At 47.8% G+C, this 13105-nt stretch overlaps 1 protein-coding gene across 1 annotated transcript in view; it reads right to left on the bottom strand.

The window, feature by feature from the left end:
• Window positions 1-1604: 1604 nt before the first annotated feature.
• Window positions 1605-13105, bottom strand: part of si:dkey-69o16.5 (Alpha-aspartyl dipeptidase-like) — a 14748-nt gene continuing 3247 nt past the window's right edge. Inside the window, exons 3-8 of the mRNA XM_056289796.1 lie at window positions 11377-11451; window positions 9061-9140; window positions 8573-8746; window positions 8150-8209; window positions 5870-5952; window positions 1605-2121 (exon numbers count right to left, since the gene is read on the bottom strand). Of these exons, the coding sequence (XP_056145771.1) occupies window positions 2055-2121; window positions 5870-5952; window positions 8150-8209; window positions 8573-8746; window positions 9061-9140; window positions 11377-11451 (539 nt within the window). The 3' untranslated portion in view covers window positions 1605-2054. The remainder of the gene's footprint in view (window positions 2122-5869; window positions 5953-8149; window positions 8210-8572; window positions 8747-9060; window positions 9141-11376; window positions 11452-13105) is intronic.

Below are 13105 nucleotides of genomic sequence, written 5' to 3'. Positions count from 1 at the left end.
AACTGACCCCCCCCTTCCTCCCCAATTGTACCCGGCCAATTACCCCACTCTTCTGAGTCGTCCCAGTCGCTGCTGCACCCCCTCTGCTGATCCGGGGAGGGCTGCAGACTACCACATGTCTCCTCCCATACATGTGGAGTCACCAGCTGCTTCTTTTCACCTGACAGTGAGGAGTTTCACCAGGGGGACGTAGCGCATGGGAGGATCACGCTATTCCCCCCCAGTTCCCCCTCCCCGCTTAACATTTGTCCCGACTGACCAGAGGAGGCGCTAGTGGAGCGACCAGGACACCCACCCACTTCCCGCTTCCCACCCACAGACACAGCCAGTTGTGTCTGTAGGGATGCCCGACCAAGCCGGAGGTAACACGCGGATTCGAACCACCAATCCCCAACAACTGATTTTGTTTAACTCTGTATGGGTCATTGCTCCAGCATGATTACGTGAACTTTCCCTGGATAATAGTGATAAATAAAATAAGAAGCTACAGAACAGTGTGTACCTGCTTTCAGGTCACACGGCTGTTAGAGTATCTGTGGTTGTGTCTCTGCATGTGTCTGCAAAGATATCTTATCTTTCTGCTATCTTTAAGATATGCTGTTACCTTTGACCCTGGCTACAACAGATGCTGTGTCTATGTTGCAAGAGATTCCCACTTGGTGGCTCACCGTCATCCAAGCAAACCAGGATGCAGCCATTCTTCTGCGGTTTGTAGCAAGGCATTTAGTTAAACAAGTTGGGGGAAAAAACAACACATGATGGTCCATAAAGTGGAGACGCTGTTTGTATGTCCATAAAAACCGTTACAAAGGCCAACAAGATGGCTGCCAAGCAGTGCTATTGTGATACGGCATACTAAGCTAGGGGTGTATGTGTCATGTAAACCTGCATAGACAGGGCCCTGGGCTGGGTGGCCCATATGCGTACAGTTAGTTGGTCTTCACACAGATGGGGGGAACTTTGCTGTAAAATATTTATTAACTTCTGAAGTAAACATTAATGACAACATGCTGTCGTCAGTGCAGCTTTTGCATGTGCGGTGTAGAAGAAGTAGCATGTGTCAGTTTTGCATGTGTGGTGTAGAAGAAGTAGCATGCATCAGTTTTGCATGTGTAGTGTAGAAGAAGTAGCATGTGTGGTGTAGAAGAAGTAGCATGTGCGGTGTAGAAGAAGTAGCATGTGTGGTGTAGAAGAAGTAGCATGCATGGTGTAGAAGAAGTATGTGTAGAAGAAGTAGCATGTGTAGTGTAGAAGAAGTAGTATGTGGTGTAGAAGAAGTATGTGTGGTGTAGAAGAAGTAGTATGTGCGGTGTAGAAGTATCGTTTCAGTTTTGCATGTGTGGTGTAGAAGAAGTAGCATGTGTGGTGTAGATGAAGTAGTATGTGCGGTGTAGAAGAAGTAGTATTTGCGGTGTAGAAGAAGTAGCATGTTTGCTGTAGAAGAAGTAGCATGTGCGGTGTAGAAGAAGTAGCATGTGTGGTGTAGAAGAAGTAGTATGTGTGGTGTAGAAGTATCGTGTCAGTTTTGCATGTGTGGTGTAGAACAGCGTTTCTCAAACCTCTCCTGGAGGACCACTTGTCCTGCATGTTTTAGATCTCCCTGCTCCAACGCAGCTGATTTAAATGAACAGTTTTGTTCTTAGGCAGCTTCAGGAGCTCATAACGAGTTGATCATTTGAATCAGCTGTGTTGGAGCAGGGAGAGATCTAAAACATGCAGGACAAGTGGTCCTCCAGGAGAGGTTTGAGAAACACTGGTGTAGAAGAAGTATCGTGTCAGTTTTGCATGTGTGGTGTAGAAGAAGTAGCATGTGTGGTGTAGAAGAAGTATCGTGTCAGTTTTGGATGTGTGGTGTAGAAGAAGTAGCATGTGTGGTGTAGAAGAAGTAGCATGTGTGGTGTAGAAGAAGTATCGTGTCAGTTTTGCATGTGTGGTGTAGAAGAAGTAGCATGTGTGGTGTAGAAGTGTCGTGTCAGTTTTGGATGTGTGGTGTAGAAGTCCTCTCTTAATGTTCTGTCATGTTCACTTCTTTTTTCTCCCCGGTTGTTTCTCCATTAACGTCCATCCATCAACAGGAAGCTAAGGTCACTGCCGGTGTCGTACTCGACAGTCGGTTTCCCCCTGGAAAACACACACACACACACACACACACACACACACATATACACACACACGGAGAGAGATCGGCCACGATAAAAAGAGACCATTGCTGTCGTGTGTGTGTGATTGTGCCTGTCCCTATTAAAACCTTTACCATGGACATAGTATAAATATTGCTCCCAGTATTTCAGTTGAAGCACCACAGGGTTCGGTTCTGGGTCCTCTCCTTTTCTCCCTGTACACGACATCCCTGTGTTCTGTTATTCGCTCGCATCACTTCTTTTACCATTGTTATGCTGATGACACCCAGCTGATCTGGTCCTTCCCTCCCTCTGACACACAAGTAGAGACACGCATTGCTGCGTGCTTGACTGACATCTCAGAGTGGATGGCGACACACCACCTGAAGCTCAATCTGGACAAGACAGAGCTGATGTTCCTCCCAGGGAAAGGTTGCCCGCACTGAGAGCTGGCCATCACCATGACAACACCGTGGTGACGCCAACTCGGACTGTGAGGAATCTGGGTGTGATCCTGGACGACCAACTGTCATTTGCTTCAAACGTTGCATCAGTTGCTCGCTCCTGCAGATTTCTCCTCTATAACATCAGGAGGATTCACCCATTCCTCACCGACGAGACGGCACAGGTGCTCATCCAGGCTCTGGTCATCTTCCGACTTGACTACGGCAACTTCCTCCTTGCTGGTGCCCCGGCGTCGGCCATCAGACCTCTGGAGCTTGTTCAGAAAGCTGCAGCTCGTCTGGTGTTCAACCGCTCTAAGTTCTCCCACACAACTCCCCTTCCCATGTCCCTACACTGGCTCCCAGTAGCTGCTCGCATCCAGTTTAAGACTCTGGTGCTAGCCTACAGGGCAGTGAAAGGAACAGCTCCTTTCTATCTCCAGGCCATGGTCAAGCCCTACACCCCCACCCCACCACTTGGCTCTGCTGCCTCGGGACGCCTGGTTGCCCCGTCACTCAGAGGCCCCTGCTGCTGATCGACCCGGTCCCGGCTCTGCTCTGTCCTGCCCCACAGCGGTGGAATGAACTCCCCACTGATGTCAGGACAGCAGAGTCGCTGCCCATCTTTCACCGCAGGTTGAAAACTCACCTCTTCAAGAACTCCTACCCTGTTACTTGTTCTTACCACTTATTGTATTCACTCATTTAAAAACAAATAAAAATCTCTTTCTTGTGCTTTGACTTTAGCACTGGTTTTGCTCTTAGATGCTTGTTTAGATGCACTTATGACCTCTGATGACTAGTAGTTCTCCTGATCTCCTACATTAAATGAGGCACTTATTGTAAGTCGCTTTGGATAAAAGTGTCGGCTAAATGACTGGAATGTAATTTCATGTCATGTCATGTCATGTCATGTCATGTCATGTCATGTACCAGATACATGTAAGGACCTCTAAAACCTAGGCCCCTAGGATGTAAATAGAGGCCTAGTATAGTACTGTTTATTGTAATGCATATGTTGTGACATTGTACTGTTTAGCATACTGCTTACTGTACAGACTTTGTGGTACTTCATTTACCAGCATGCTTTGTGTCTTAAGCATTTCCTATGTTCTTATAAGTTTCTAAACATGTAAACCAATGAAATGTATTTGCTGTTTGTATTTTTATTTGAATTTTGTTATCAACCAATGATATTGTGTAAAGTTATTATGGCCGCAAAATCGCGAGGATGTCCACATTCTCTCTTCTCACGGAGAGGGAGGAGGCTTAGTCCAAGCCAGTTCTCCCTGGAGAGAGGTCCATTTTCTGCTGCTCCGTCTCAGTACCCGTTCCGCGGAGACTTTATACACGGCCCGTGTACTAGGCCCGCCTTGGAGTTCAGGAGTGTTGCGGTTGGCCCGCGGTCGTATGCTTGCTGGTGGGGTTGTTTTTGTTTTAGTATTACGATTATTTTGTCCTATAGCCAGTGTCGCCGCCAGCTAGCTAAGTGGATTTAGCACCCAGTGCTAGTGTGTTAGCTAGCCGACTAGAGTTGTGGAGGCCAGCCAGGAGTCATCAGGTTGCGCTGGACTGTGAGCTAACCAGGGGAGCCGCTCTGCTCCATTCCTGGGACCGGTCTGCTGTCCGAAAAGGACTCGCTTCATCTGCTCTCCGGCGCTGGGCCCACCGGAGGACCACCATCTTCGCCAGGGGTTTTCTGATCACTGCAACCTGTGGCCATCTTGCGGCTGAGGCTGCTAAGGGGGAGCCGACACCTGCCAGCTGCTAGGCCAGCACCACGCCTTCCATCCTCTGGACTGCACCCCGCCTCCCGGCCGAGGGAGCAATGGGTTGTGAGTAACCTGACATTGCATTTATACTGACACACACACACACCCTTCTACCTGGTCGCCTGGGCACCGTAGCGGTGGCTGCCGTGCCCTCCGCTCAGAGAGCTGCTTTATGGGCCCCAACGGAAAGCGCTGGGGGTATTTCTGTGTTCTTTTAATACTTTTCTTCCTGTTTATTGGGACCGGTTGTCACACCCTGTGTAATTCCAATTAATGTACCGATGTCAATAATCTGTTATCGATTTAAGCATATTGCTATTGTTCATTGGGTGTTAAGCTGTGCGATTCACAGATAGTGCTGCGAGGCTGGCCTGGAACGCTACTCGGGCTAAAAGCTACAGCTCGCTTGAACCTGGTCTCACCTGGTCTCACCTGGGTCTCACCTGGTCTCACCTGGGTCTCACCTGGGTCTCAGGCAGCTCTTTGGCTTTGCTTATCTAATCAACAATACTACACTCGTGTGGTTTATCTCTCTCTCTCATTATTATCAAATAAATGCTATTATTACTAATTATATTTCGGGTGTATTGGCAGCTCATTACCGCTTATGCAAAGCCAAGGTTACTGTTAGAGTGCTGGTAATAAGCTGGTACAGTAATTCAGCACACAGCAGGGTTATAAGGTCTGCATTCACCACATGTTTGTTTCATTCTGGGAAGATCCACCATTCACTAATTCACTAGCCGCCTTAGGTAAGTGTACTATTTTCACAGTGGAGGCACCGCGCTACTAAATTGATTATTATCTTGGTTAATTATTTGTATTATCATGTATCACTGATATTGTCAGTAGGGGCACTAGCCTACTAGTACACAGGAGGTTCAGCCAGCTCACCATTCCACTGCTGAGAACTCAGGATCCTGGTGCGCCATTGGATTGGATTGTAACACTTTAGTAACTGGTAGCATTGGGCTTTTGTCTTGTTTAAATGTGCTTGGCGTTGCCCGCCAGTGAAAAAGGGGTTACATACACAACATGAAAAATGAACCCGTCTCTCACAACAGAATACATCAAGTGGTGTTTTGATTCCCCATGACTTCAGATTACATTGTGTGTGTTATGAAGAACAGCATAGCCTTGAGCTGTGGTTGGCTTGTGTAAATATACAAAATCTCATCATACCATGATAAGTTAGAATGTGTTGAAGGTATTTTTATGAGTTCTTTTTATTTATTTATTTAAAAAACGAAGTTGCTGTTGACAAATTGCAAAGTGGGGCTGTTAAGAGGGTTTTAAATGAATCAAGATAAAAGTGTAGATTGCCTAAACATGCCCACAAATAAAATGATAGGAAAAAAACTCATGATGACAAGTACCAGAAACACACCAAAAAGCCATGAAATGTAGCCACAATTACAGTACAGCTCATAGTGTGTTACTTGTTAATCCAATCTATTCTTGGTGCTGTGGTAAACCACTTGTAAAGTGTATATATGTGTGTGTGTGTGTGTGTGTGTGTGTGTTAGTTAGTTACCTGGTAAACAGTCTGGCCTTGGTGGTTCCTAGCAGCGTAGCTTTCTTCCCCTCCACCAGCAGCATGGATCCCTCTCTCAGAGCCTAAAACACACACACACAAACACACACACACACACACACACACACACACACACACACACACACACACACACACACACACACACACACACACACACGTGATCAGTCTTGCATGAGCACATGTACACATGATCACACGTGATCAGTCTTGCATGATCACATGTACACATGATCACACATGATCAGTCTTGCATGATCACACGTGATCAGTCTTGCATGATCACATGATCAATCTTGCATGATCACATGTACACATGATCACACGTGATCAGTCTTGCATGATCACATGTACACATGATCACACAATCAGTCTCGCATGATCACACGTGATCAGTCTTGCATGATCACATGATCAATCTTGCATGATCACATGTACACATGATCACACGATCAGTCTTGCATGATCACATGATCAATCTTGCATGATCATATGTACACATGATCACACCTGATCAGTCTTGCATGATCGCATGTACACGTGATCACACATTATCAGTCTTGCATTATCATGAACATTCACTTTTATCAAATTACACAATTTCATAAATTCATGAATGAAAGCCATTTTATTCAACATCGTATTCTAACAATGAATTGTATTTTTAAAATGAACGTGTTCTCTGCATGTAACGCATCCTGTTGTACAGGAGCAGTGGGAAGCTGCAGCACCTGGGGACCAACTCCTGTTCTTCTTTCCAATGCTTTGCTCAGGGGCACAGGCAGAAGTATTAACCCTAACATGCAAGTCCTGATGGTGGGAGGAAACCCACGCAGACATGGGGAGAACATGCAAACTCAACACAGGAAGGGCCTGGGACGGCCTGGGGTTTGAACCCAGGACCTTCTTGCTGTGAGGCGACAGTGCTAACCACTGGGCCACAGTGCCGCCCAATCCATCACTAACCTAATCCATCAGTACTGTCTCCAATCTTCCTTCTCTCTTTGCCTCTTCAGAGTTTGATTGTTCTCGCCGTCTTCCAACAAGTCGTCGTCTTTATTTCTTTTTCTCCTCTCCTTTTCCTCCGTCTGTTTCCCGCTATTCACCCTTTGCAGACACGTCACAATTATCACGTGTCGAGGGAGACTGCGCCATGACGGACGGCAGTAAGTGATAGACCGGACGGACGGCAGGAAGTGATAGACCGGAGGGACGGCAGGAAGTGATACACCGGGAAATTCAAAAGTGAACAACAAAAACAAACAAAATATTGCGACGGATGAGTAGCTATTATAGTTTAAATTGAAGTGATGGCTACCAATAGTCAGAGTAATGTTGTGGAGTTCTCCTGTGAAGTGAGTCACCTTGTAGGACGGCACAAAGAGCGATATGTGGAGAAGCTAGCGATAGCAGGGTTAGCTAGCGACCCGTGCCTTCTTCCTACCGATGTGTTCACGGATCTAGCATAACTTAGGGTGACCATATTTTGCGTTCCAAAAAAGAGGACACTCTGCCTCCACCCTCGAGATACTTCAATGATACTCGGAGTTTACCCCTCGGACAGGACGTGAAAAGAGGGCATGTCCGGGGAAAAGTGGACGTTTGGTCACCCATAACTCAAGTCATAACTCAACGTTAACCAGTCTTGAGAGGGCTAGCTAACAGTTGTTAGCTAGTAGCAAGCCCTTCTCACGACTGGTTGTGCATTAGCGTTTAGAGTTTGTTTTGACGTGACTAACTAACGTAGCTTAGGTTACGTAACTTAGAAAACGTTATATATGAAACTTACCTCGTAAAACATGCTCACTGCAGATCCGGGAGTATTTAGACGGCTGCCAGTCCTTGCGACTGATAGCAGCTATCCAGCGCCGTCTTCTGTCGGCATCAAAAGGTGCCCTGTAAAAGGCTCGACTGGGCTTACAGCCTTGCCTGTTGGCACGCTGCACGGTGCAGCAGGAAATCACCATCGTACATAAAAGTAAAATAAAAGTAAAATAAAAACTAGCTTCAAACAACGAAATGTCGAACTATAGCTAACGTGCCCGCTTGTCTTGAATTTGACGTCCAAGTCTTCTGCCGTCCGTCATGGCGTTCATGTTCCCCGCGAGTGGGACGTGACGTCATGTGCAAAGGGTCAATTGTAGAGTATTTGCCTACCTTTCTCTTTCTCCTTTCCTCTCCCAGTTGCTCTCTCCCTCCACCTCCCTCCCTGTCTCTCTCTCTCTCTCTCTCTCCCGCTGTCTCTCTCTCTCTCTAACTCACCAGGACAGATGGCACGTCAGGTTCTTCGAGGTACTGGACAATCCTCTGCTCTCTGGTCTCCTAAAGAGAGACGGCATAGTGTGAGCCTCACAAATGACAACAAGGTACTAACAAACAAGTTTGTGTTACATGGCAGTGATGCCCCACTGAAAAGGATATCGATGCTTTCATACAATTTCCAACACATGGACTGAAACGTTTTCACGCAAGCAGTTGGCATTCATAACAAAAGCATATTGCTAGCATATTGCTAGCATAGCAACCAGTAAAGCGTTAGAGCATCAAGGGAGCTAGTAGCACATTAGGGATATGACTTCGACCAATAAAAATTGCTTGGGCTCAAATTCTGCAGTTGTGTAAAGTCTATCAGTAGTAGCCTTTCTGTAATGTGCAGTGTGTGCATGTCTCGTCTGCAGCACCCACCCCCATGTGTGTGCTGTTCGGGTCGGTGTCCAGGTAGTGGGGATTGATGTTAAAGGGCACCAGGCCGATGGCAGCAAAGGATGGAGGGTAGACGATGGGCATGTCATTGGTGGTGTTGATACTGATGGTGGACACGTTGGTACCAGCGCTGGAACCCATGTAGGGAATACCATCCTGCAAATGGGAAGAGTTGGAAAAATTTGAGGGAGTCCAAGAAATACAGAAAGAAAGAAAGAAGAAAAAAAAGGATAGAGAAAAAGGTGTAGTGTTGGGCAATGTGAATGTCTGTGGTTTTAGTAATTACTTGAAGGTATGGATTATGACTGTGTGTTGAAAATGAGGCGAGAGAGAGAGAGTGAGAGAGAGAGAGACTGGTGGCATGTGGGTGAACACTGGGGAGCAGGTGGGTGTGTATGTGTACAAGAGACAGGTGAAGGTGAGAGAGGAAGTCTCCTTGTATGCATGTTCATGGTCTAGATCTGTCTCACCTTCAGGACTCTCTCCCTGATCTCCATCACCACCTCATTGTCATAAAGACACTTCAGCAAACGGAAGGTGTTTCCTCCACCTGAAAACAATAACAACGGATGAAGTCGCTGCATGAGCATCACTCCACCCTAGAAGCACCGAGTTACCACTGGAATATTTGGGGGGGGGGTAATTGTTGTAATCTACACTGCTCAAAAAAATAAAGGGAACACCTAAAAACACAATATAGACCTCGATGAATGAAATATTTCAGCTGAAAATCTTTATTTATTAGACAGAGGAATGTGTTTAGAGCAAAATAACCTAAGAATGATCAATGGAAATCAAAATCATTAGCCCATTAAGGTCTGGATTCAGAATCATACTCAAAATCAAAGTGGAAAATGAGAACATAGGCTGATCCAACTTCTGTGGAAATTCTTCAAGACGATTCAAAATGAGGCTCAGTAGTGTGTGTGGCCTCCACGTGCCTGTATGCACTCCCTACAACGTCTGGGCATGCTCCTGATGAGACGACGGATGGTCTCCTGAGGGATCTCCTCCCAGACCTGGATCGGGGCATCGGTCAACTCCTGGACAGTCTGTGGTGCGACATCGCATTGGCGGATGGTACGAGACATGATGTTCCAGAGGTGCTCGATTGGATTCAGGTCTGGGGAACGTGCAGGCCAGTCCATAGCATCAATGCCCTCGACATACAGGAACTGCTGACACACTCTGGCCACATGAGGACGAGCATTGTCATGCATGAGCAGGAACCCAGGGCCCACTGCACCAGCATATGGTCTGACAATGGGTCTGAGGATCTCATCCCGGGACCTAATGGCAGTCATGGTACCTCTGGCTAGCACGTAGAGGTCTGTGCGGCCCTCCAAGGATATGCCTCCCCAGACCATCACTGACCCACCACCAAACCGGTCATGCTGGAGGATGTTGCAGGCAGCAGAACGTTCTCCACAGCGTCTCCAGACTCTCTCACGTCTGTCACATGTGTTCAGTGTGAACCTGCTCTCATCTGTGAAGAGCACAGGGCGCCAATGGCGAATCTGCCAACCAAGATGTTCTCTGGCAAAGGTCAATCGGGCTGCACGGTGTTGGGCTGTGAGCACAGGCCCCAATTGTGGACGTCGGGCCCTCATACCATCCTCATGCCTTCTGTTTCTCACTGTTTGAGCAGAAACCTGCACATTAGTGGCCTGTTGAAGGTCGTTTTGTAGGGCTCTGGCAGTGCTCCTCCTGTTCCTCCTTGCACAAAGGACCAGATAGCGGTCCTGCTGTGGGGTTGTTGTCCTCCTGCGGCCCCCTCCACGTCTCCTGGTGTACTGGCCTGTCTCCTGGTACCTCCTCCATGCTCTGGACACTGTGCTGGGAGACACATCAAATCTTCTTGCCACAGCACGCATTGATGTGCCATCCTGGATGAGCTGCACTACCTGAGCAACTTCTGTAGGTTGCAGATACCGCCTCATGCCACCTCTAGTGGTGAGGGCACTAGCAAAATGAAAAACTAACCAAAGAGCGGCCAGAAAAGATGAGGACAGGCAAATGGTCTGTGGCCACCACCTGCAAATCCATTCCTGTTATAGGGGTTGTCTTGCAAATTGTCTAATTTCCACCTGGTGGAAATTAGACAATTTACCAACAGGTGAAATTGATTCACAAATCAGTGTTGCTTCCTAACTGGACAGGTTGATATCTCAAAAGTGTGATTGACTTGGAGCTACATTGCATTGCTTATGTGTTCCCTTTATTTTTTTGAGCAGTGTAATTTGTGAAGTAATTTCATCCGAAAAGTTTAGAGCATTTAAGCACAAGCTGTGATTGAACAGTCCTTGTGTGTCGTGTTCCAGAGTGAGGATTCACACTGAAGACCAAGGAAGACACCCGGCTCATGTACTGAAGCATGTCCTCGCCGAGTGAACTACTGTGTCATGGCCTGCCACAGGGGACATCAGACTCCGCTGCCTGTGGTCAGTCTAGTGGCCCATCTGAAAGGCAGCATCATCTACTAAGCTACCTCAGCACGGTCCTAGAGGTTTGAGCCTGTGTGTGCAGACATGTCCCTGAGGTTGTCAAGCGGCCTTCCTCTCCCCTCACCAGTGCAGGGTACTGTGGAATAGTACTAATGCCACTTGTTTTAGTGGCGCTGGAGGCCCCTGTACCCTCACCATGTTAAAACCATTCTCTACCAGTTCGGCCTCACAGGCAATAACCCCCCCTCCTGGCAGGGTGTGTGCTGTGCTTCATATCAGATGCTGCTTTTTTGTTTAAATGTCTGCTGACGACGAGTGCTGTCTCCCACTTGTGTTTCTGACCTATGAAGATTCCTTGGGCATTCCTGACAGCCTCCGCAGGGTCTGAGGCCTCATGGATACTGTCCACTCCATAACCTGGGCAGAGGGGCACAGCACACGAGAAACGAAGCTTGGAAAGCTGGCAATGGAGAAATAGGATGAGCTGCGATGACACAGTCTTACTCTACTGCTGCTGCTGCAACGTGATTACTTAGCACACACACACACACACACACACACACACACACATCACAGACACACACACACACCACAGAGAGACACACACACACCACAGAGAGACACACACACACATCACAGAGAGAGACACACACACCACAGAGAGACACACACACACCACAGACACACATCACAGACACACACACACACACACACCACAGACACACACACACACACCACAGAGACACATCACAGACACACACACACACACACACCACAGACACACACACACACACACACACCACAGAGACACATCACAGAGACACACACACACACATCACAGACACACACACACACACACACACCACAGAGAGACACACACACACCACAGAGACACACACACACCACAGACACACATCACAGACACACACACACACACCACAGACACACCACAGACACACACACCACAGACACACATCACAGAGACACACACACACACCACAGAGACACACACACACCACAGACACACATCACAGACACACACACACATCACAGACACACACACACACACCACAGAGAGACACACACACACCACAGAGACACACACACACCACAGGCACACATCACAGACACACACACACACCACAGAGAGACACACACACACCACAGAGACACACACACACCACAGACACACATCACAGACACACACACACACCACAGAGAGACACACACACACCACAGAGACACACACACACCACAGACACACATCACAGACACACATCACAGACACACACACACACACACCACAGACACACACACACACACACCACAGACACACACACACACACACACACCACAGACACACATCACAGAGACACACACACACACACACACACACACCACAGAGAGACACACACACACCACAGACACACACACACACATCACAGACACACACACACACACCACAGAGAGACACACACACACCACAGACACACACACACACATCACAGAGACACACACACACACACACACACACACACCACAGAGAGACACACACACCACAGACACACATCACAGACACACACACACACACCACAGACACACACACACACACACACCACAGACACACACCACAGAGAGACACACACACACCACAGAGACACACACACACCACAGACACACATCACAGACACACACACACACACCACAGACACACACACACACACACCACAGACACACACCACAGACACACACCACAGACACACACACACACACCACAGACACACATCACAGAGACACACACACACACACACCACAGAGAGACACACACACACCACAGACACACACACACATCACAGACACACACACACACACCACAGAGAGACACACACACACCACAGACACACACACACACATCACAGAGAGACACACACACACACACACACACACACCACAGAGAGACACACACACACCACAGAGACACACACACACCACAGACACACATCACAGACACACACACACACACCACAGACACACACACACACACACACCACAGACACACACCACAGACACA

Source organism: Lampris incognitus, chromosome 11 (genome assembly GCF_029633865.1).
Source record: "Lampris incognitus isolate fLamInc1 chromosome 11, fLamInc1.hap2, whole genome shotgun sequence".
Classification (NCBI taxonomy): Eukaryota; Metazoa; Chordata; class Actinopteri; order Lampriformes; family Lampridae; genus Lampris; species Lampris incognitus.
Note: the sequence above shows the minus strand (reverse complement) of the source record. Positions and strands in the feature narration are given on the sequence as shown.